The sequence below is a fragment of the Elephantulus edwardii genome, unplaced genomic scaffold (assembly GCF_000299155.1).
Source record: "Elephantulus edwardii isolate Elephantulus edwardi_28Jun2011 unplaced genomic scaffold, EleEdw1.0 scaffold00106, whole genome shotgun sequence".
Taxonomy (NCBI): domain Eukaryota; kingdom Metazoa; phylum Chordata; class Mammalia; order Macroscelidea; family Macroscelididae; genus Elephantulus; species Elephantulus edwardii.
In genome coordinates this window covers 5,382,112-5,408,588 of record NW_006399856.1, presented here as the reverse complement: position 1 = coordinate 5,408,588, position 26,477 = coordinate 5,382,112, and the positions used below count along the sequence as shown (strand labels likewise).

General features: G+C 42.0%; 1 protein-coding gene across 1 annotated transcript in view; it reads right to left on the bottom strand.

Annotated features, from left to right (window-relative positions):
* The window catches only part of BARD1 (BRCA1 associated RING domain 1), an 84,374-nt gene extending 60,208 nt beyond the window's left edge, over nt 1-24,166 (bottom strand). Inside the window, exons 1-3 of the mRNA XM_006891920.1 lie at nt 24,024-24,166; nt 6,390-6,446; nt 815-963 (exon numbers count right to left, since the gene is read on the bottom strand). Of these exons, the coding sequence (XP_006891982.1) occupies nt 815-963; nt 6,390-6,446; nt 24,024-24,166 (349 nt within the window). The remainder of the gene's footprint in view (nt 1-814; nt 964-6,389; nt 6,447-24,023) is intronic.
* Nucleotides 24,167-26,477: the final 2,311 nt, after the last annotated feature.

Sequence of the window (26,477 nt, the reverse complement as noted above, 5' to 3'; positions counted from 1 at the left end):
CCCCTGGACCAGGGGAACTGCATGCCTCCACTTTGGCATAACAACTCCTTATCACCAGAGCTCCCTACAGCAGGTAGCACAGACTGGTGAAAAAATTGGGGTACCAATCACAAGAAATAGGTTCTTCTACTCCCAATTCTGACTCTAACTACATCTATGAGTTTATTCAAGATCACTCACCCTCTCTGGACCTTACTCTCTCACTGTAAAATAAAGGAGATGTATTGAATAATCTCTAGAGCAACTGTCATTTCTCAAAATGACTCTACAACCTATAGTTGATGCTATGTGCCACTGAGTCAGTTCTGCTTGATAGCAACCTGCAAGACAAGAGAGATGGCCTGGAGGGTTTCCTAAGCGGTGGTCATTATGGGAGCAGACTGCCTGATCTTTTGCCTCAGAACAAGAAGGGGGTAAGAATCACCAACCTTTCATTGCAGCCCAACGCTATAGAGCTTTAAAAGCATCTAAACAATAGCTCCTTTCAGACGTTAAGCGGCCAAGCTGCTCCTTGGAGGAAAGGACTTTGAAGCTGTCTCACATACTTTGGGCACATGGTGAGGAGGGACCAGTCCTTGGAGAACATCAAGGGTGGAGGGGCAGCACAGAAGAGGAAGATTCCAGATGTGATGGATTGATAAAATAACTGGGGTGATGGGAGCAATGGGTATGTCAGAGACAATAGGACTGGCCAGGGACAGGGCAGGGTTCAGAGGTATTGTACATAGGGTCACTATGAGTCACAGGTGTCTTGACGACACATAACAATTCATTAATTGGTTCTTCAGTCACAAGAGTCAATGGTACTTCTTACCTGGAAGCTTGCTGTCATGTAGCAGATTTCGAAGCTTACTACAAAGTTGGATCATGCTGTCCAACTGTCTGTTTATCTTCACATCTTGTATCCAGGCAGGGGTATAACACACCGGACATTCGGTTCCAATACAGTCACCTACACAACCACTTTAAAGAGATTTGGAGAGGGAAAAAAAGTCAAAGAAGTAGTCATATTTGAGTTCCAAAAAAGAAATAATAATTATCAGCTTGATCAGAAGTAAATGAAGCAAAGCTTTTCCTTTGAAAAATAATCAACTGCAAAATCCTTGCTAAAAATAATATTTTTGAAAGGATATAATTTCCTTTCTCTCTTACACACACACACACACACACACACCCCTTTCTCTCTCTCCTATACTTTCAATCTAAAGTTACTTATTTACTAAGAGACCAAGAAACTTCATTTAGTCAGAAACTAGACTGCATATTCTTTTCCTGCATGTTGCCATCGAGTCGAGCACGACTCACAGCAACCCTACAAACAAAAGACCTGAAGCCTTTCTAGAACTATCGTCATTTCTCCAAGATCATAGAGTTTCCACAGGTATGTTGTTTGGGAAGTGGCTGCCACTCCTGCTCCAATTTTATACCCATTACAACATGAAAAATCTTCAGTAGAGTTTTCAAAAACCACCTAAATGTGTTTCACATAGCATTTCCTACTTATTTAGATATGGAACATTTCTTCAGGCATACTTAATAATACTTTCCTAACAGGGAGTTAGAATCGGGGCGCAATCAAGAGTTTGGGTTTTAGGGCAAAGATTCCTGAGTTTCAAGCTTAGCTAAGAAACTCATATAAAGGCAGTAACCTTTTCTGGGGTTCCACCAAGTACACAAGAGAGCGAGTGTTACAGACCATGAAATAAGAGATCTGATTCTGGTTCCAAGCCCATTCATTAGTTGCTTCACTTTTGTCAAGTCAACTTCTCTCTTGTGGCTTCATTCCCCTCTTTAGACAAAGCAAAGAGTTGGCATTGTGAGGGTCACTTAGTGATTTCAGTTAGGGTTTTTATGCAAATAAACTGCTAATGGGTGTGTATCAACTTGGTCAGGACTCTCTGAATGGACATTTTATAATGATGTACTGTGGAAGCTGTATAATGAATGGTAAAAATTTTCTCCCATTATGTGACCTAATATGATCAATCCTGATCCAATTTAAGAGAATCGTGGTCTAAAACAGCCTTAATCCAGTCACAGTTCTAATCCCATATAGGGGAAGTTTCTCCTGGGGAGTAATCTCCATGGGGAGATACACACACACACACACACACACACATTTTCTACGCATACACACAGTTGCCCATGAGTCCAAATCCACCAGCTGTTCTAAGGAAAAAACAGACAATCTTGTATTACACAATTTACATCCTCTGAAAACCAACCGGTGGGTCAACTATGAGTCAGTTCCAACTCAACGGCACAGAGCAACAAGAACAAATAAATACATACAAGACTCTGGCAAAGCAAATAATCTTGGACTTGACCTGGAGGCCTGAGACACTGCTCTCTGATCTTGGATTTGTCAGTCTCCAAAGCCAGCAGTCTCTTCCCTTACTTGCCAATCTTGGTTCACTAGTCCTTGCAGCTACACTGAGTCAGGAAAAGAATCTATCCTGAAATCGGACCTGGAAGCATCTACAAGCACAGGTGCCGTTTCCTTGATAAAAATCTATGTTTACTTCTCTTTTACTTTTCAAAGAGAAGATTGTACTGGGAGCGGGGGAAGGCGTGGGCAGGGAGAAAAGTGCAACAATGAATGAATGGAAATCCAAAGTCTCTGCAAATTTTCACTAAAATTAATTAAAAAAATGATAAAGAAATTCTATGTTTACATATACATATAAGCTTTCCTGTGTCACTTCTCAAAAGAACTCAGCCTAAAACATAAACCTACAGTTTTAAAGGACGAGAACACCATTTTTGTTAGGTGCTATCAAGCTGTTTCCAACCTGTATGTATAAGAGAACAAAACAATGCACAGTCTCAACATTTCTGCTGGGCTTTAAGTCCACTGTTGTAGCCACTATGTCAACCATTTCACTGAGGGGCTTCCACTCACCCTGAGACTTAATAACTAACGTACAGCAGCTGTGTACCTCAACTATTTCTTTGCTAAACACCACTATTTCATGATGATTCCTTAAATTATTGCAGAGAACTGGGAAGGTAGCTTTTTGCTTGTCGTTCTGACAAGTGTCTAAAAATATTTAAAGTACTTTTTGAGAAAGGATCTTTGAGTCTTCAGACAATTGTATAAGCTGCAGTTTAATCCATTTGTCCTAAAACTCTTCTTAATCAAGAATTCTAGGGAAATACGGCATCTCTCAATTGGACTAAAAAACTAGAGTGAGTTCTTCCAAATGAACAATGCATGGAATCACATAATCACTCTAGGAAAAGAGATCCATTTAACGTACAAGATAAACCAATAGAATTTAATGTAACTTTGATAAGGTTTAAGTTTCCAAACGATAAGTAGATAAGTAACCTTACATTGTTTACCACTTGTCAACTTTTGATGCAGAACCAATGACTATTTAGAATTATCTGAAAAGACCAGTAAAATATTCTTTCAATTATAGCTATGTATGAAGCCAGGTTTTTTTAATATACTTCAATCAAAGGGACATATGACAACAAATTGAATTCATCAACTCACAGTATCATTGGCTCCTATCCAGCAAGAGAATTTTTAAAATGTAGTAAGACAATGCCATATTTCTCAGTAACAATTACTTAAGTTTATAATTTTACCTAAAAATCATTATGTTGATATATAATTGGTTTAGTATTATTTTTCTCAATTTTTCCAACTTTTTTTATCCATTTCTACATGTTTTATCCACAAATGGTCAGTGTGGTGCCCATTTTTTAAAGAGTGTAATGAAGTCTTTTATCACAAAGTTTAGGAACATATGTTCAATGAATTTCTCTTAAAGCAAATACATGGACTACTTTCATCAGAGAATGGCATGACAATACCCTGAAATTATAATCCTGACACTGTTAAAATCTGGATTTCCGTAGTTCAATAGGGCTGAGCTATGTCAAAATTATCTTTAAAACTGTATGCTATTTGTAGCATTGTTCACTTATTTTAGGTTACTGTGAATCTATCTGCAAAGAATATAAACCTATTTTTAGCATCATGTGGGGAAAAAATGAGAAAAGCTGCATCAAATCAATTCTTTACAGCCATGCCGTATACAGATGGCCATTTTCTCTTTAAAGATGCTCTCCTGACTAAGTCACAGATCTCTTTACCATCTTTTAAAGATAAGTAGGGGACACACACACACACACACACACACACTCTCACACTCTCTCTCTCTCCATACAATTTCAGAGAACTCTTTACAATGAGCTATTGTATACAGTAAAACAAACCCATTGTGTATCAGCTGCAATGGAATGGCTGCTCAGAGGTAAACACTAGGGAGGTGGGCATCATTTCATAAGGTCATAGCAGGTCTTCTCAAGGAGGTGACAAGTAGGCAGACATGTGTCAGCTTCACAGAAATCTGGCAGTATTAAGTTCCAGGAAGAAGAAATAGAGAGTTCAGAAGTCCTGAAGTAGGAGTGTGAGCCTGGTGTGTTTAATAAACAAAAAGGAGTGTCTGGTAGGAACAGTACAAGTCAGAGTAAGGCTTGAGAGGCAGGCAGGCAGGCGGTCACACCACATGCTGGGGGCAGGAAGGTCACTTGTGGGGGTGGGAAGATCACACATGGGGGGTGGGAAGTATGGGGACCTTGTGGAATTTGGCAGTTAGGAATTCTAATTGCAGTAAGAAGTCACTGAAGGTTTTAAGCAGGGGAATAATATGGCTATGAGTTACAATTCTTTAAAAAAATCACCCACGACAATGTAAAAAATGGAAAGGGATGAGGATATTAAAGACAGCCAGGAGACCAGTTCAGATTAAGAGTTGAGAGATACATGATGGGGATTAGACCGAAGTGTAAGCAGTCGTAAACACAGAGGGAAGCAGGAAATGATATCAAGATACAGGACACATTTTGAAGTAGAACTGACAAAATTTGATGAGAGACGAGGAAAAACAGAGCAATTAGATATGACTTGGGTTTTATGTTTTTGTTATTTTGCTTTGAGCCACAATGCAGTCAGCGGTACCATTTTTACAATGAAGATTAAGGAGGCCAGAATATACTATATTGAAGAGGCAGATCTCGAGTCCGCTTTGAACATGTAAAATCCGAGATGCCTTTTGGCCGTCTGAATGGAGAAATCAGGTAAGCAAAAGATACAATTTTTTTACCTTATCCTTCTGCTGGAGATAGCTCATGTAAAAAAGACCCCTGTGTTTCTAAAAACAAGATTGGATCCCGAGGCAAAGCTGCTTTCCATACATTCCCCAGCCCATTTGAAGTCACATGCTAAATAATATTTATGTTTAAACTTTACAATGTAATCATGTCAGAGTGTCCTATCTTGAAATAATCTGGAAATCCATTCCAAGGAGGTTGTATTACCCCTTTCAGAATTAAACTAAGTCATTCAGTCCTTTGATTGATCTCTCCTGAACAAGAAGTAGGATGAAATAAAAACCTAATCTTCTAAACGATAAGCCAGGGCTCTCATGTGAGAACATGAATATAATTTCAACATGGCTAACAACTAGACTTTCATACATAATTTTTAAAAGATTAGACTCAAAACTAACTGGAAGGGAAAAAAAGTATTTTAAATTATATATAAGACACTATTTTCTCCCTCTAAGCTAACACCATGAAGCTCTGTACCTATGAGCAAGTCATCGTATTTTGCCTTTGATTTTCCTATTTGTAAAATAATATAGTTCAAAAGAGAAAAAGAGATAAGTACATTAAGTTACTTTGAAGACTATAAAAGTTAAATGAAATATAATACTATTTATAATATGATTATTCTGTAATAAAATACTATCTATGAAAAACCCTCACATTCACGGTCACTGCATCAAATGCAACTTACAACGACTCCATCGCATTTCAAAAGCTGTAAATGATAATGGGAGCAAACTGCTCACCTTTTCTCTCCCATAAAGCTGCTGGGGGATTTGAACCAAGAGACACGTTAGTGACTTCGTCACTAAAGCTCCTTATACTATATATATTCATTGCCATTGAGTCCGAACCAAATCATAGCCGACCCTCCAGCGGGTTTTCAGAGACTATAAATTGCACAGGAGAGCCTGCCCATCTTTCTCCTACAGAGTAACTAATGGATAAAAACCACTTACCTTTGGATTAGCAATGTAACTACATATCCAGTAGGCTACCAGAGCCTAGTGTATAAAATATATATTATATACTATATATAATATATAGTGAGTTCTGGTGGCCTAGTGGCACGTGGTTTAAAGCCACCAGCTGCTCCACAGGAGAAGGATAGGCAGCCTCCTCCCGTGTGATTACTGCCTCTGAAAGCTCACTGGAAGGTCACTTATGGGCCAGTTCTGACTATACTACACAACAACAACACACATAATATGTATAGTATACTTAATACACACGCACACAAAACATAGCAAGGCATAACTGCTTACCTACAGAAGATGTGCTCACATCCTCCTAAGCACACGGGTTCTCTCAGAATATTGGTGCTGTTTGAGGAAAAAAGATCATAAAAAAATTGAGGTCATTTTCAAATAAACATTTTATACTCAACATATCACATCTCCAAGTCCCAACACTGCCATTTTCCTGTTTCTGAATGCACAGAACAGTAAGGATGGGTTGACCGGAAATGCTGCTATTCTCTGGTTAAATAGTGTATCACAACACAACTGCTGAATTTCAATGGTAATTACCAAGTTCAGTTCAAGTTTAACACTTTTTATAATGTACATTTTCAGACCTGAAGTGCTTGCTGCAGAGGGTCAAGGACTGCAGCCCTCAGTATGGACTGAGGCTTAAATGTCAAGAAGACAAAGATTCTCACCATTGGACCAATTGGCAGCATCAGGATGGATGGTGAAGAGATTGAGATTGTTCACAGCTTTAGTCTGCTTGGCTCCACAATCAACACTCTTGGTATCAGCAGCCAGGAAATTAAAAGATGTATTGTGATGGGAAAGTCTGCTGTTAGGGACCTCTCTAAAGTACTCAAGAGCAATGGTGTCTCTATGGAGACTAAGGTGCATCTGATACAGGCCATGGTCTTTGCAATCACTTGTTATGCATCAGAGAGTTGGACAATGACTAGGGAGGATAGAAGGAGAATTGATGCCTTTGAGCTGTGGTGCTGGAGAAGAGTATTGAGGGTACCATGTACTATTAAGAAAACAAACACATTCATCTTTGAGAGGGTTAAACCGGGCTGCTCCTTGGAGACAAAGATTCTGAGGTTCATCAGAAGTACTCTGGTCGTGTTGTAAGGAGAGACTGGTCCTTGGAGAGGGACATCATGCATGGGAGGGTGGAGGGCAGGTGCAGGAGGGGAAGGCCCTCTGGGAGGTGGATTGATTTGGTGACTGGGGTAATTGGGATGGGTGTGTCAGAGATAGTGAGACTGGCACAGGACAGAGCAGGGTTTAGGGCTATTGTACATAGGGTCACTATGAGTTGCAAGCAACTCGACAGCACATAACAAACAACACATTTTCAGATGATAGGAGAAAGGAGTTAACTTTGTTCAAGTATCTCTAAACTTGGATGGTCAAACCATTGACTTCTCTTTGTCACTTTACTTAAGCTATATTTTCACCTAATGATTCAAGTGCAGATTGTAAAAGTCTCTAAAGAAGTGTCTCAAGTAGAATGGTCTAGAAGTTTATGGTGTAAAGAAAGGCACATAGGAACATGAAGGTAGTTTATAATTTGATAGCATGCAAGGTTAACAGGCATAAACCAGGAGTGGCCGGTCACTAACTCTAAACTAAAGCCCCAGAAACCTACAGTTCCGATAAGGAACCACTAATTTCTAGCTATTTATTGTCAAATAAAAACCTTTTGTTCATAGATGTCAAAAATATGATCACAAAAAAAATATGATCACTTGTTCAGCTGACTCTCTTGTTCTTTAAGCAACTAAAAAACAAGAATCATCAGCTTGTCCGTCTGCAGATGATTAAAACTCATTGAGGAAGGAGAGAAAAATAAAACATCCTCCACTTCTTGGATATAAATACTCTGTTCTAACTAATAGCTGTAAGGTAAAACAGGTGCAGAAACAGTAAGTAAGCAAAGAAGCTTTTATTGTGGCTCTCAGGCTCATGGGCGCTATTCTCTGACCCGGGGGAAGGGAGAGGGAGAGACAGGCTGGCAGGATGGGTCAGAGAAGTTGGCATGTGGCATGAAGAAGTGGCCTTTTAAAAGACTAGGGGAGGATGAGGCCGTCTCTTGTCAGAGGAAGTAGTTGTATAGCTCATGGACTGACTGCAGCTGTCAGCACTAGTGGTGATGCTGTTAAATAGGCAGTCTCTTGGCAGAGGAAGTAGTTGTGGAGCATGCTGATTGGTCCTGGTGGTTGTCAGCAAGACAGGTTGTCACCTGGAGGTGAGTCAGCCCCTCGGGACCTATCAACAGCAACACTATGTGCAACAGAACAAAATAGCATTCAGTTCCTGGCCATCCTGACAAGCGTCAATCTCTTTAAAAGAAAGTCTTCCTCTTTCTTTTTTGCTGGCCTTTTTACTCCACTTGTGTAAACAGTATGTAGAAGAATACGGCATCAGGATTGGCAGAAGCATAGTGTCCTCCTTCACGTGCTCATTCTTCCAGAAAATACATCTAAAGTAGGAACAATAAAGTTAACCCATCCTCGCTTCTAAACAGCACTGTGGCTGCAATCTTCAAAGGAAGGTATGTTTGTTATTCCTACAGTCCCTAATATGCTCATTATTCTTAATCTACTTCATAATTCAAAGGCATCAATTCATTTTGAGTCTTCCGAACTCACTGTCCAGCTTTCATTTACGTGCATGAGGACACTGAAAACATCAAGACTTAGGTCAGGTAGACTTTAAAGTGAGATCTCTGCTTTATAATCCTTTACAAGTCATTTGCAGTTGATCTGCCCAATGCATTACGTTCTTCAGTTTCCTGACTATTGCTTCCATGGGCTCTGATCATGTATTAAAGTAAAACAAAGCCTCTGACAACTTCAATCTTCACTCCATTTATTCTGATTTAGTCTATTGGTCTAGTGGAGTTCTAATAGCCCATTAGTAAGGAGCTGCACTCTCTTTCCAAAGGAACATGGTTTGAACCCACTAGCTGCTCTACAGGGTAAAGATGGGCAATCTCCTCCCATGTCATTAAATTCCTTCTGAAAATTCACTGAAGGATTAGCTATGAGTTTGTTCCAACCCTTTGGTACAACACTGGTCCAGCAGCGAGGATGTGTTTCCTTGTTGTTGAGGTGTCATCCATACTGAAGACTATATGGAGTCTTTGATCTTCTTCAGCAAGTGCTTCAAGCGCTCTTCTCATTCAACAAGGCAAGGTATAGCGCCAGCCTATCAGTTGGTCACTCTAATACTGATTCTATGTTTACCTTTATATAATTCAGATTCTCAGACTATCTGCTAAGCATACAACTGAACTGGTACAGTGACAGGATTCAACCCTGACACCCATTTTTCCTGATTTTAAATCATGGAGTACCCCTTGTTCTGCTCAAGTAACTCTTTCCTGGTGTATGTACAGGTTCCACACAAGCACAATTCCTTGTCTGGATCTGTTGTTTTTCATAAGGTTACCCATCATTTATTACTATCCACACAGTTGAATGTCTTGCAAAGTCAGTAAGACACAAACTCCTTCTGGTCTTCTCAGATTTTAATAAAGATTTATCTGATACTATGTTCTTCAATCTACATGTCCTCTTCTGAATACAACTTAAAATTTCAGAGAGTAATCTATGATCTACTGCTGCATCCAGTTCTTTATTGTCGCCAGTGAAAGCTTACTTATATGTGATAGTTTTGTAGTTTCTGCATTTCATGAGAGCTTTTTTTTTTTTTTTTAAAATGGGTATAAATATAGACCTCCTCCCGTGAGCTCACCAGGAAGCTGTCTTCCAAATTTCTTCATACACATGGGCAAATTATCTCCAACTTTCCATCCGTTTATTGAAATTTCTCAACTGGTAATTCATCAATTCCTGGAGCCTTGCTTTTGCCAATACCCTCAAGTGTATCTTCGACTTTTCCCTTCAATATCATCAGTTATTAATCATATACAAGCTTTGAAAATGACTGAACTGAAGGTCGGTCAACTATTTTTGGCATGGTGATAACCTATTCCTCCACCATTTTCCCTTAGTGATTTCCACGTCATTCAGTATCTTGCCTGTGCTGTTTTTGCTGTTATTAGGCACCATCAAGCAAGGTTGTGTCATCTTTATAACATAGGCTCCTGATGAGTCTTCTTCTAAACCTGATGCCACATTCTTCTTCATAGAGTCCATCTTCTTGAAAAATTTGCTCAGCAAACAGAATAAGTACGGGAAAAAGGGTACAACCTTTATACACACTTTTCTTAATTTTGAGAAGAATGGGAATCCCAGAACATTTAATCGTGCTAATGCAAAATCAGGAGGCGGCCATAAGCCCAAAGGGCCTGACTAAAACAAGCCTGGAAGCAGGAGCGGCATCCACTTCCAAAATGGCTTGCCTCCGGAAACTCTATGCACGGACAGTGCTCAGGCCATTCGTTCATAGGGTCGCTATGAGTCGTCTACCACTCGACGGCACCAAACAACAACAACAATGTGAAACGTATACTTGGACAAAGAGGCAGTCGTCAGAACAGAGCAATGTAACATTGCATGGTTCAAAATTGGGAAGGGAATACGCCAGGGATGTGTCCTATCTCCATACCTTTTCAACCTGTATGCAGAGCAGATTATCCGAGAGGCTGGGCTCTATGAGGAGAAGTGTGGGGTCAGGATTGGTGGAAGATCTATTAACAATCTGCATTATGCAGATGACACAACCCTGCTTGATGAAACTGAGGAAGACCTCATGCACTTGCTGCACAGGGTCAAGGACTGCAGCCTTCAGTATGGACTGAGGCTCAATGTCAAGAAGACAAAGATTCTCCCGACTGGACCAATTGGTAGCATAAGGATGGATGGCGAAGAGATTGAAATTGTTCACAGCTTCAGTTTGCTCAGCTCCACAGTCAACACTCTTGGCACCAGTAGCTAGGAAATCAAAAAACATATTGTGATGGGAGAGTCTGCTGTTAAGGACCTCTCTAAAGTACTCAAGAGCAACGGTGTGTCTCTGGAGACTAAGGTTCGTCTGATACAGACTATGGTCTTTGCAATCACTTGTTACGCATCAGAGAGTTGGACAATGATTAGGGAGGATAGAAGGAGAATTGATGCCTTTGAGCTGTGGTGCTGGAGAAGAGTACTGATGTACCATGGATTGCCAAGAAAACAAACAGATTCATCCTGGAGAGGGTACAACCAGGCTACTCCTTGGAGGCAAGGATTCTGGGGCTTCGTCTGACAGACTTTAGACATGTTGTAAGAAGGGACAGGTCCTTGGAGAGGGACATCATACTTGGGAGGGTGGAGGGACAGCACAAGAGGTGAAAGCCCTCTATGAGGTGGATTGATTCAGTGACTGGGGTAATCGGGATGGGTGTGTCAGAGGCAGTGTGATTGGCACAGGATAGAGCAGGGTTTAGGGCTGTTGTACACAGGGTCGCTTTGAGTTGAAAATGACTTGACAGCACATAACAACAACAACAACAGAGTTCCCTTGCTCTATTTGCACAACAACCTCTTGATCTAGGTAGGTAAAGGTTTAACATGAGCATAATTGTTCTGGGATTCCTGTTCTTTTCAACCTTAGCTATACTTTGTTAATAATCCAGACAGTCAAATGTCTTTGCACAGTGACTACCTCACAAACAGACATTCTTCTAGTATTCTTTGCTTTCAGCCGGGATCCATCTGACATCAGCAATGACATCCCTGGTGCCATGGCCTCTTCTAAATCCAGTTTGAACTTCTGGCAGTTCTATATCTATGTACTGTTTTTGCCCACTGAATCCTTCAGTATTACATCTTGAGGCTCTGACATTTTCCTTTGTTCTTTCACTCGAGATATGTTGAGTATGTTTTTCCATTTTGGTTTTCTAATTTTAGGTGTTTTACACCATTTCATTGTAACACATTACTTTGTCTTCTCCGGTTGCTCTTTGAATCTTCTATGCAATTCTTTTAACATGTTGCCGCACACTTTTAAATTGACGGCAATGCTTAGAAACACATTTTGCCGTCATTTGCGGCAAAGTGTTAAGCTATTTCTTCACTTGGGCTAATCTGTATCAAGAGCAAGTTTCAGAATTAACTTAGTCCAGAAAAATTCCCACTACCCTTAGTAATCTGGAGAAGGTAACAGCGCTTATTAATACACACACATCAAATCCCTCATTCAAAGGCAAAGTTCTAGCAAGGGCAAAAAGCAGAAGCAACTTTTTTAGAGGATGAATACTTTTTGTGCTTATCATTCTAAGAACCCCAGTGATCTTTAGGTATTATTATTATCCAAATTACCTCTAAACATAACATGTATCAATAAAAATAGTTTTTCACATTTCTTTAAAGATCAAAAATGTAACACTGCATACTTCAATGTATATATATGAACAATAAAGGGAAATTAAGCTTTCTGGCTAAAACAGGATATACATCCACATCATTCTCAAGATAGAGAAAATGGTGCTCAATGACATTATAAAAATCATTACTTTTTTAAAGCTTACACTATCTGAATTTTCTATCACACTACATAGAACACACTAATAGCAATAAGACTTGTCATGCATCAGTTTTGTGATTCTGGCAACTAAGACGATCTCTTTTACATTGTGTTTATTTCTGCTGTAACTTTATCAATTGCCCTATCACACTTCTTTCCTATCGAGTATACTAAATTCTACTTCATTATAAACTCTGTATCCAAGGTGCCAAAAGTGGTGTTATCTTGCCTTCTTCCCTTCCGACTATAACATGCTTCTTCTATCCTTTCTCCTCCATCACCAGCTTAAGACCACTACCTTAAGAAACATCCTTAGTCCATGATTCCTCCTGTCCAGAAAAAGACACTTCACGTAGAGATTAAAAATAACAAAGCTGAATATGTCACATTTGGGGGGAAAAAATGGAATGTGAATGTCACAGAACTTTTGAGAATTAGGAACCAGTGGGGTAAGCATTCAAAATTAAACTGAAAGGTACTGTGCGTTTAGATTTCTATGCCAAGTTATCTTCCACAACACAAAACTGCAGTAAGAGACATTAAGAAACTTTCTTTCAGGTTAGAAAGTTAGGGAGTCAATAGGTCATGTCTAGAAAGGAGGCAAGAGGATCGAGAGATAATGATGTAAGCACATTAACTGAAAATACAGAGCATGCTAAAACTAAAAAATATGAAAAGGGTTGTACCTTGAACACAGTTACGATTAAGTAATACATTTCTCGCTATCAATGTGTCACATTCATCTTATAACTCTACTCATACATAATTTTAATAAAACATTTTCAAAATAAAGGCTCAGGGACAAGGGCACTGGACTCCTGCACTAGATGGCACTGAAAGTGTCTGGAAATAACCGATGCTTTTGGTGTGCACCATCGAGTTGGAACTGACCCACAGACCCACAGCTGACCTTCTTGATGGATTTTCACAGGCAGTTAATTGCATGGAAGGAGATTGTCCATCCCTCTCCCTCTGGTGGCCTCGAACCTCATGCCTTCAGGATTGCAGCACAGCTTCTTGCCACTAGGTCATCAAAGCTCCCCTAGGAAACAACCTCTATTACCTGTATTTTTGCCAACACAGAAATGGCTTTACGATGCAACTATTTAATGTATAATATTCTCTCTGAGGTATGTATATAATTTTATATAAACATAAACCACCTCATAAGTATGGGCATTGAGTTGACAGTAACTTCTGAAAGAAGACTCAGACTTAACTTGTCATTTCTTTAAAAAAAAATTAAGACGTATTGCTGTGTTGATCCTTTGATATGGACATATATTATCTTCACTTTTTTTATATTCAGTGTTGAAATTTCTTCCACCTAAGGTATGCCACCTTCCTCTCACTGTTGTTAACAAAAAAATCCATCTGTGCTCTGGTCAAGTGAGTGTTATTAGCATTTTACAAATACACTCTGTCCAATTTCAACACCATTAATCTGCAAAGACTAGTCTCCTCAACTCATGATACACTGCCTCTTCCCCAACAACCATTCATCACCCAGACACACTCTTTAACCACAAACTACTCAGGTTTAAATAAGAAAAATGCCAGACAGAAAATTGTTGGGATTCTAGGTTTCTGCCATGCTACTGCTCATACAAAATCCATACAAAGCACCAGACACGGAAAGCAACACAAAGCCGACTTCAACATACTCTTCCCTGAGGGATTTAAAAACGGACCTGGATAGTCTCATAAACCACATGAACATAATAAGGCTTGACAGAGACACTAGAAAACTAAGGCTTCAAAGGAGAAGAGGTGGCATCTAGTGGGGTTTTGGAACTCAATGTTGAAAAATAATTATTCTGTATTGTAACTGTCTGGTTTCTAATTTTCCTTCACTCTGAAGAAAAGAGACTGTAACTCTAGTGACAAGAGATCTTAACTTTTGATTTTTCTGAGCTTCCCAACTGACCATTACCTCCCTAGCATGGTACTAGGTGAACAGTAGGATTTCCATAAACCCTCAGTGAACGAACCAAATGGAAGACTACACACAGGAATGCATTTGTATTAACAATTCCATTTCATCCTTACCCTATTTTCAGTACAATATACATATATATTAGAAACGAAAAATCCAGAAGAATAGGAAAAGCCATTTGCATGGTAACAAGATTTCTGCACTTGAAATCTCAACTACTTTACTTTTCTCTCCAAGTCTATGACTTCACATGGTGTCGATATGGGAAGATCAATGCAGTTAGAAGCTTATAACTTTGAAGAATACCGTGTATTGAAGACATGGGTTTTTTTAAAAAAGTTCCTATTGATATAAAATTTGCTTCACATGAAAAAGAAAAAAAGAAAAGCAAATTCAGCTGAGATTAGAATACTGAAGATGCAATACACACGTACACACACACGGTAAACAGAAAACAAACTCACTGAAATCAAACTGATACCTGCTCATAAAGACTGCACAGGACAGAGCAGAACTATCCCACTGTCTCCAAGGCCATAACTTGCTGTAACAGCAGAGCATCCCGTCTTTCTCTTGAAGGAACACTGATGGGTTTTGACCTTGACCCTATCAATCAGCAGCCCAGAAGCACCAGACTTCCTTCTGTGATATCAACTGCTTTTCAACACTTAACAAGATACATGCCATAAAGCTCTTTATTTTAGAAAATCCACAAGGTATTTAAGGCATAGTTCAATACTGTCTTTGAGCTCAAAAATGCACAAGTTCTAAGTCAACTTAACAATTTGTTGTGTTATGTTTTTGAGAGAACTAACAAAGTCATTAACAAGTGAGGAGTGAGAATAATAAAAAGGTTACAATTTATTTAGGGGAGTTATTTTACATGTGAGATGCATTTAAACACATAGGGAAAAGAGAAAAAAATAATGCCTAACTCTTAAACACATTACTATACAGAGTCAGAAGCAACTCATTCCTGACTCTCCACTGGATTTCCAAGGTTGTAAACCGCATGGGAAGAGATCGTCCATCATTCTACTAGGAGCCACAAGTACATCTGAAGGACCGGAGGCCCACCTTTGGGGTTATATGAGTACAACTTCCTACAGACCAAGCCACCAGAGGTTGCCTAGCTCTTGTGTCAATAAAGACTGAACAAATGATGGCAAATAACAACAATGACAACAACAAATGAACAAGTCAAATCAAAATAAAAAAAAAGGGCCGCAAAATTCCACTGTTGTTGATTGCCTTCGAGTCAAGGACAACTTACAACAACCCTAAGAACAAAAGGCCTGAAGCCCCTCTACAACTACTAACATTTATCAAAGTTCACAGTTTCTGGAGCATGTTATTTAGGAAGCAGATGCCACTCTTGCTTCCAAACCTGTCATAAAATGTTGAGTCACCTGCAATAAAGAGCAATCCTGTCCTGAGCCAGTCTCATTAAGTCTGACACACCAACCCCCACTGCCCCAGTCACTGTATCAATCCATCTCATCTGGGGTCTTCCTCTCCTGCACTGTCCGTCCACCCTTCTGACCATGATGTCCTTCTCCAAGGACTAATCTTTGGCCACGTGGCCAAAGTAAGGCTTTCTGACCTGAGAAAGATAAGCCCCTAGAATATAATAAGATGCCACCAACTCCAAGAGTTTTGGTTATTTTGTTAATCCTTGGTCTTCTTTACTCTCCCATTCTACTGCCTTCAAAGCAAAACAGTGTCTGAGGGACCACTGAGAATCCACTTCCTTTTAAGGTCCATCACTTTCACCTTCAAATTTTAACTTTCAAGGCTCAGATCTCATCATTTCTGTTTATACTCAGAGTGTCATGTCCTCCAGGAATATGTGCATTCTTAGCAGCTACAGGCAGGTATTCTACATCCAGCCTACACACCCAGTCTCACAAGTAAAATGGTGAGTATACAGGATACACAAGAAGCAGCTGGACAATGAATGAGGAAGACCACAGTAGTGATGCTTTTGAACTGTGTTGGCAAAGAAGTACAGCCACAGAGTGGTTCACAGAAGCAAGGATGGTGAGACTCTCTCACATATTTTAGGCATGTTAACAGAAGGGGCCACTCTCCAGAAAAGGACATCACGCTTGTGAATGTAGACAGAGAAAGTGTAAACTTAACAAGATGGCAGTGGACTTACGCACAGGAGAGGTGATGAGGAAGGCACAGGATGGGACAGGGTTTTCTTTATTGATGTTTGTTGACAGGGTTGTTACCATTTCGAGTCAACTCAACTGTACCTATCAACATGCCATAGAGCACACGGAGTTGTCTGGTAAACCCTGGCAGTCACAAGCTCCACATCCCACCAACCATGTACAGTCCTGTAACGGACACTGTGCCGTGGGGCGGCTCTAGCTTTACAGTCCCGGAGGAATCATCCAAGCTGAGTCAACTGTTATGGGAAAGTAAACTCAATAAAGACTTCTGACAATTTGATGACTTCTTTTTAACAGAGTTATTCTAGTATTTCCACTCACAAGTGGCCGTTAAATGTTAACTGAAACTCATCTATTAATGCTAACTGAAAATCACCCATCAATTTAACAAACATTAAGAAATTACGTACAAGACACTGAGAAAAGCCGTTTTCAAAGAGTCAAAATAAATTTAGAAAGACCACAAAAGAATGTTGTTGTCACTGTTGCTGTCAGGTGCCATCAAGTCGTCTCACAGCAACTCTGCAAACAGCCAGCATGAACCCTGCCCTGCCCCGTGCCATCCTCATTGCTGGCACCTAGAGCCCACTGAAGTCACAGTATCACTTCATCTCACTGGAGGTCCTCCTCTCCTTCACTGTCCCTCCATCCTTCCAAGCATGATGTGCCTCTCCAAGGAACAGCCTCGCCTAGGTACATGTTCAAAGTATGGGAGAGGAAGCTTCGTCATCTTTACTTCCAAGAAACACTTGGGCCACACTGTTCCCAAGACGTATCTGTGCTATTGGCAGTCCATGAGATATTCAGCACTCTTCTCCAACACCACAACTCAAAGGCATCAATTATTCTGCCATCCTTATTCAAGCTCTCTGATGCATAGCAGGTGAGGGAGGAGATCATGGCCTGAATCAGGTACATCTTAGTCTTCAAAATGATATCACTGCTCTTCAGCACTCTGGAGAGGTACCTCACAGTGGACTTGGAACCATCAAATGGTTTCTGACTAACAGCACCCCCAGGTACAACAGAGGCAAACACTGACCAATCCTGAATCATCCTCCCAATCTCTACTATGCTTGAGCCCACTGTTGTAGTCACTGCATTAATCTATTTTGTTCAAAGCCTACCTTGAAAAAGTAGGTGCCTGGTGCCATGGGAGAGTAATAAGAGAAAGAGACTAAGGTCAAAGACTTCCAGGAGCTGTACCTGTGATGACTGGACTGAGCAGAGCGTCACATTCTAAGCTCTTTATTGGCTACTTTAAAGCAGGGTCCCAATTTATTTATCTCCACTACTTTTTCTCTTTCTTGAATATAAACATAAAAGAGTAACTCTTTCACTGAAACACAAAATAAATGGAACTACACTCATTTCTTTTTTTAGTTACTTAGAGTTAAGAGTTCTGTGAGGGCAAAGAAAGGGAAAAATATAATTACATGTGGTCAATTGCTTGTTTACTACTTCTCCTGTATAGTGAGTAACACAGCCTGAGTTACAGTTAAGGAATTAAATGAAGGGGAAGAAGAAACTAAGTTTTAAAACACAATCAAAAAAATAGCAACTTTAAAAGAGACTAGATTTACTTACAAATAATATAAACAAACAAGCTACTAGGATCACATGTAAACACACCACTGCCAAGTCTAGAAGAGGCTACTTTTAACTTCTGACTAGTCTTAAAATCACCTTCTTATTGTCCCTTTGAGTTAGAAGCAACTCATAGCTAACCCGGTGGGTTTTCAGAGGCAGTAGGTCTCAGAGTAAGAGAGTGAACATCTTTCTCCTGCAGAACAGCTTGCAGATTCGAACTACCTGCCTTTGGGTTGGCAGCACCACTCCTAACCACTAAGCCACCAGTGCTCCCTAATATGTCTTTAGGAGAAACATTTCAAAAATAATCACTTAAGACGCTCAGGTGGCCCAGTGGCAAGAAGCTGCACTGCAATGCTGAAGGCACGCAGTTCGAATCCACCAGATCCTCTGCTGGAGAAGGAGGGCAATTTCCTCCTGTGCCAGTAGGATCCAATTTGATGGTACACAACAAGGATAAAAGGGGGGAAAATTGTTTATTAGGGAGCTCTGGGGGCATAGTGGGTAATGAGCTGTGCTGGCAACCCAGAGACAGCTGGAATCCACCAGCTGCTCTACGGAAGAAAGATGGGCAATGTCCTCCTTTGAGACTTACAGCCTCTGAACACCCACTGGAGGATCAGCTAGGAGTGTGACTCAGCACTGACTAAGTGACCTCTGTCAGTGTGCTGGACTGTGGTGGCCCGCATGTGGCTGTGAGGCTGGATGCTATGCCACTTAGATTTTAAATGCCAGCCAGGTCTCCCGGAGGACGGGCTTCAGCAACTACTACAGTAACAGGACGGGCCACTGACTTCTGCAATAGGGGGCCCTTAAAGACCATGAGATAGGCCTGGAAGGATAACAGCTTGGAAGGAATCAAACCAGTTTTGGAAGAGCTGCCGATGCAGTGATTACCACGGGTTTACCGGCAGCAGGTCATGAGGATAGCACAGGACTGGGCTGAATTTCATTCTACTGTCCACAGGGTCCCTGGGAGTCGGAGCTGACTCAAGGACGCTTTGCAAATGCCCTGTTAAAGGAGGAAAACCCCAGGGGGATGGGAAGACAGGGCAGCTGCAGCACTGGGCTCAGATGCAGTGGTGAGTGTTCAGATGGCCAAGGATCGATCGGGCTGCGGGTCTTTCTGTTGTAAAGGCTAGCTGAGTAGGGGTCAACGCAACAGTATCGAATCACCTAACAAGCAGTGTTGGTGACACAGTATGTTTATGTTTTGGGCTGCCAACAAAAAGGTCAGCAGTTCAAGCTCACCAGTCACTCTGTAGAAGGAAAAGGATTCATTCTCTCCTAGCACTTGGCTCTATAGCCAGGGAAACCCAATGAAGGGTCACCATGAGTAGGAATCAACTCTGCAAGAAGCGGGTTTGGTTTGATTTTCTTCAAAGTGCCTGAGTGGCACCAACTGTAAAGTGCTGACTGCTAACCTGAGGTTGACGGTTCGAAGTGACCTGGCACTTCTTGCAGCAGGTCCAGTGCAATTACACACGAGAAAACCTGTGGGCCATTTCTAGTCTGCAACTCGCAAGGTGCCAGTGCCTGAATTATCACAGGATCAACAGGTTTTGGCTTTTTGCAAAAATAACCTCATTTGACAGACACTACTCATTTCATAAATGGCTGGGGGGGGGGGGGAAAGAGAAAAAGCATACAGATTAAATAACCTCTCCCAAGTCCCAACCAAGCTTTGGACTTGGAGTAGCTTGAGAATACAAACTCTTAATCACTAAACTATGTTGCTTCAAAGTAAAAAAGGAAAAAGAAAAGCTTTGATATTCTTTAAAACCAGAAAAAAATTCAAGTAGAGAACAAAATCATTTATTCAGAAAGTCACAAAATGGCTTTTTAACTTGTTCCTAAAAACTGATTAAAAAGGCCCCGGGACACTACATTACAATTATCTACAAGATGTCAACTTCTGTCCCCACAATACATCAAGAGGCACCTAATTATTTTCATTCATAAAGTAGCATCTTATGACCCAGGGCCCACACACACTCTGCTGTGTCTTTTACTTCCTGCTTCCTGTACCAGCACATTATCTGGACTCTCTGCCAGCGATGTGGCCTTCCTGTTTCTTTTTTCCAAATCTTTAAATAGCTTTTATCTGGTTGGGAGGCTTGGCACCAACATAAATGTCACATCTGGCCTCTCGAATAGTTTCATCAGCTTCACCTTGACGCCATACTTACGTTAAAGGTCAAGAAAGGATGCCCTGTATTGTAGCCAATTTACCCTCACTGGCAAGTGAGCCTTGCTGCACACCAGCTCCAATGTGCTGCACATGACAGATGACAGCTGGGAGCATGAGACGGATGACAGCTGCATGCTGAATGTGAGGGTAATCGGGGTAATCACCAGCCCACTGGGCAGAGCTCTGCAAGTCTGTGAAAGGACATCCTGACACACAATTTCAAATAGGAAACTGTACTGAACGGTGGGCTGCGAGAAGAGACGCAGACCATCCTGAGCTGTTCCATTCATAGTGAAGTCAACGGTTTAGCAAGCCCATGGGTAGAGAGAACTGTCTTCTTCCTCGGAGTACTTGATTCACTCTGTGCTTGCCAGATGCTGTTTAATGAGACCGACTCACAGGGACATCAAGTGTGCAGCATATAAAACTGATAAAGCAGGATTTTCAAGGCTGCAACCTTCCAGAAGCAGATCACAAGGCCTGTTCTCCACGGCACCTGTAGGTGGGTTCGAGCCGGCAACCTTTCAGTAGGCAAGCACTGAACTGTATGCACCACCCAGGAGTTACAGAAGCCACCACCCTTGGGAGAACATCAAGAGAGAATGGAATATCATTTCTCAAGCACCCATGTCATATAAAATTTTATACCAAAAAGGATTTTTCTACTCGACACATTTCATTTGTTAAAGCAGAGTTCTGCAAACGACACAGCCTGCCAGCCAAATCTAGCACCAAGTCTGTTTTTCTAGGTGAGCTCTGGTGGCATGGCTGGTGGCGAGCTGTGACACCAAACTACAGGCTCTGCGTCATCAATGGTCAAATGGTTTGACTCACCAGCACCTCTTGGAGGGAAAGGTGGGCCTAACTCCAACATGCAGCCCCTGAAATCTCAAGGAGTGCCACTATGAATCAGGACCAATTCAACGGCAGTGGTTGAAAAATACAGTTTCTACATTTCTAAAGAGTTATAAAATACGAAGATGATGATGCAATCCAGACACTGGTCAACAAAGCCTAAAATATTTGTTGCTCTTGTTCTTACGGCTGCAGTCATCTGTGACTCACAGCAACCCCAAGTACATCATCTCTGGAGCCTGCCCTGGTCCTGTGCTAGTCTCACTGATTCCAACACACCTCCCCCCTTACCCTAGTTACTGTATCAATCCATCTCATCGGGGGTCATCTTCTCCTGTGCTCTCCCCTCCATGCTTCCAAGCATGATATCCTTCTCCAAGGACCAGTCCCTCCCAGCCACATGCCCAAAGTATATGAGACTGAGCTTCAAAATCCCAGCCTCCAAGGAAAAACTTGGTTTCCCCCTCTCCAAGACAGATGATTTGTTTTCTTGCCAGTGCATGGTATATGTTCAAGATTCTTTGCTAGCATCACAATTCAAAGGCATCATTTTTTCTTCTGTCATCCTTAGCCATTTTCCAGCTCTCTGATGCATAGCAAATAATTACAAAGACCATGGCCTGGATCAGGGGCACCTTAGTCTCCAGACTGACATCATTGCTTTTCATTACTCTGAAGAGGTCGCTAACAGCAGATTTTCCCAATGCAAAATCAATGACTTTTTTTTAAGGGGGGGGGGAGATTTGCAGAAGTCTATGTTAAACTACAAATTCAAAAGACTTAGTTACCACTACTGATTCATATATTAAAAACAAAGACTGTATGGTATTAAGTTTTCAGACACCAAAAGGATCCTTATTTTCTAAGTCTGAACATAATTACTGCTGTTTCTCTTTATTCACTTTAGTGAGTAACTGGTAAAAAGAAACTATCTGGTAGAGAGTAAACTGTGGTTGAGGCTTTTTTCCTGAGTTTAGAACCACCAACAGATTTCAATTATATGCTCCATCTTTTATTTTCCTCTCATACCTCCTGTTGTAACTATCAAGGGATTTCTCACTGACCAAAGATTACTTCTTATGTTTTTACAAAGAAAGCCCAGGTGGTTTCAGTGTGGTTCAAATCTACTAGCCACACCTGTTAAAGACAGTTTCCATTAAGGTTCCCTGGCACAGAACTCAAGTGATCCATTAGCTGGCAATGGGCGGGTGAAATACTTTGCATTCTCTAATAACAGTTACCTATAACTTTACTTACTCAACACTTTATATAAATGGATCAAGTTTCCGTCCTCTAATAGACTATTTCCTAAGAACAGGGGTTTTTCCCTTTGTTCACTAAAAGATGTCCCGGTAATGAAGTGTGTTAAGTACTGGGCTGTATACTGAAAGGTGGTTCAAATCCCCTCCTCAGCCCTACGATGGGTGAAAAGATGATTCTCCTTTGCAAAGAGTATTTCCTTTAACTTTCTATCAGGCAACTAAGCCTAAAATCTTTGTTGCTGTTGTTAAGGCTGCGACTCATAGCGACCCTACTAAGTACAACATCTCTGGAGCCTGTACCATTGGGGTGCCACAAGTGGGAATCAAACTGTCAATGAGTTGGTGAGTTCCCAAATCAATCACTAATGCCTCCAGCAGGGTTTGGTACTTTGGAAAACTTGGGGTAGCAAATCCTTTCCAGTTTTCAAGAAAGCGCTGTCAAATAACAGTAACCAAGTTCAGCAGCTGGAAATCAGAAGGGAAAGAAAATCAAAACACCAAAAATGAAAACAAAAAAGCTAAGAAGAGTAAGCCAGGACAGCCACCAGCAGAGAGAAAAGCCCTCAGAACGATTGCCTTGCAGAAGTATTGGGTTGTGCGCACAGCAGGTGCTCAATAAATGCTTTTGGAAGAAATGAAAAGATCCAGGCCCCTGTGTAAAAGAACTAGAAAAGGCAAGGCAAGGGGCGCCATTCATGAAAATAGTGCCTTCCGGTGAAATAAAAACCCCCGAACCAAGAGGACTCCCACGGTGAAACAAATCAGAAAAAGAAAGAAAAGTAATAATAAATAGCACCTTTCGAGTCCTACATTTTAAACAGGGTTGGAACTCCAGGCATACACAGTCTTTTGATAACTTAATCCTCAGTGCAGTGGAGCTGATTCAGGAACCCCACAGGGCAGAAGAGAATCGAACAGGAAATGGGAAATCGAAAGGCAGTGGCAGTGTTCAGCCCACTGACATCTCCACTCCACCTCCAGAAAGCTCCCCCACCCAAATAAAAGAAGACATGGGAAAAATGTCAGAAGGGTTCAGCTCCGCAAACAGTGACAGCTGGTTCAAATTTAGCAGGTCTGTAGGGCAGCGCCGCAGCTGTCACTTTAAATTTCAGAGATAGCGCACATCAAAATTACGCGGGATCTGGTTTAAAAAAAGAAGCCTCAACTTGACCCTCTACAGCGCAAATTTTGGAGGCGCGGCGAGCAACCAGCAGCTGCTCTTCCTAGCCTTAGCTCCAGGCGATTCCTCAGCCTGCTGCAATACAACTACTCTTTTAGCTGGTTTGGGTGCAATTACTTAGAAATCCACCCCGAGAGGGTGGTAAAGGGCCCCAGGGGGCAATTAACAAAGGCCCGAAGCGTGGGGAGGGACTATGTGCACGCCCGGCCGCAGGGAGGCACAGAAGTTTGAAAAGTGCCCCGCTCACCCCGAGAATGCATTACCAACGCGAGCAGCGCAGCAGATTCTCCAGCTGGTCGAACGCGGCGCGGCAGTGGGCCCAGGCCCCGCCACCTGCGGGCTCCATGCGGGGCGCAGGGCGAACCTCGTTCCCGGAGTGGACCCTCGGCTGCCGGTCCCGCGGCATCGCCCCGCCTTCGCGGGAAAACAAGCTGGGAGAACAGGCGAGTGCGACTCGGGAAACAGCCCGGAAGGCACGGGACCGGGACCCGACCGCAGGTACGGCCGCAGCAGTCCTCGCGCTTTCACCCGCCCGACTCCTGGGGGGCGGGGTCGGCGCGCAGGACCAGCGGAGAGGGGTGGATGAAACGCACCAAGTCCCCGCGCGCGGGTCCCGAGCGGCACTACTGGGGGCGGGGCCAGGGGCGGGGCCTCTGGAATCGGCCTATGGTCCTTGTGCGCGGGACCGTGAGGGGCGGGCTCTCAGGCGCGAGGGGCGGAGCTATGAGCGGGGCTTCTAGGAACTTCCTCAATGTCCTGCGTGCGGGACCTGGAGGGGGTAGAGCCAGGGGGCGGGGCGTCCAAAAGGCCGCTAAAGTTCCTGCGCGAGAGGACCTGGCGGAGGGGCGTAGGTGACGTACGGATTTGGGGCGGGGCTGGGGGGCGGGGATTGGGCGCGGTAGTGGGCGGGGCTGGGGCGGGGTCGTGGGTGAACGCTGAGGGTTGGCGGGAACGTACCCCACCGTGGAAGGACTTTGACCCACCTTGGACAAAGCCCCTCCAAGTTCAAACGCAGGATCAAACCAACGTCTTCCTTTATAAAAAAAAGATCCTAAGGACCCTCAGATGAATTTGGTTAAAAATTGCAAACTGAGAAACTTTCAGATGGGTGTTTTCAGTAGTGTATTTATTTAGTTGACTACTGTGAGGTTTGAAAAAGGCTTTACAAATGACTTACAAAGTCCTTTGACTTTATAAGCGCTTGTTTATTCCTAGGAAAATTATACTAACAACCCTAAGCACAACAGATCGGAGTCCTCTCCTATCCTCCCTTGGCCAGCCTGATCACATTTGACTTAACCCTTGCTGCAGTCACTGGGCCAGTATATCTCCATGGGAGTCTTCCTCTTTCACTAACCCTCCACTTTTCCAACCATAATTTACTTTTCCAAGTAAAAGCCTCTCCTAGCGACATGTCCAAAGTGTGAGAGACAGACTTGCCATCCTTGCTTCCAAGGAGCACTCAGGCTTCGCTTTTTTTCCAAGACATGCTTGTTCATTCTTTTGGCGGCCCATGAGACACTCAAAACTATTCTCCAACACCAGAACTCAAAGCCATTTCTTTTTCTGTCAACCTCTCAGATGCATAGTAATTAGTTGAAAAGGCCATGGCCTTAATCAGGCGCCCCTTAGTCTTCAAACCGACATCATTGCTCTTCAGTATTTTGAAGAAGTCCCTGACAGTGGTCTTGCCCAGAGCATTACATCTCCTTATCTCATAATTACTGGTGCCAAAGGTGTTGATTGTGGATCCAAGCACGAAAAAATAATTAACAGTTTCAGTTCTTTCTCTCATCTATCAGGATGGAGCCCACTAGCCCAGGAGTAAGGACCTTTGTCTTCTTGATGTTAAGATCCATATTGAAGGCTGTAAGTCTTTAATCCGCAGCAAGTGCTTCAGGTTAGAATGGTTTTATCTGATTTAGTTACATATCTTTGTTGTAGTAAAGAAATCCTGGCTTTAAAAATATTCCTGGAATAAAATTTCAAAAAGGTTGTTGACGAATGTATCGATTTCCGCATAAGAGGCGTTCATTGATTAACTACATTGCTTACCAACTACACCTTCATAACCCTCTTCCCCACTCGAGTCTCAATCCAGTCCATTGCCAAATCCTTCCACTTACCCCCCTAACTTTGTCAAAATCTGCTTCTCTCCACCTCCAATTCCATAATAGTCCTCACTGGTACCACCCTCACTTGTATTGCTGTGGAATCCTAGCTAATATTCCAGTGTCCTCTCTCATTCTAAGGCATTAAATAGACATTAAAACAATTCCAAACTTAAAATCCTTCATGGCACATTTTTTATTGAAACCCTTTCAGAGCTTTTTCTTGCTATGAGGATAAAGGTCATCATTACTTATTAACATGGTCTACAACATTCCTCTGCCTTCAATCCCCCCACGTCTTGTCAAAAGACAAGTTGCATTGGGAAAATCTTCTGTCAGGGACTTCTGCATAGTGTTCAAGAGCAACGATGTCAGTCCTGAGACTAAGGTGCTCTTGATCCAGGCCATGGTCTTTTCAGTTGGTTGCTATGCTTTTGAAAGCTGGGCAATGAATAAGGATGACAGAAGAAGGGCCAATGCCTTTGAGTTGTGATGCTGGAGAAGAGTATTGAATATACCATGGACTACCAAGAGAACAGGTCTGACCTGGAAAGGGTAAAAACAAGTTCCTCCTTGGAGGCAAGGGTTTGGAAACTCTCTGTCACA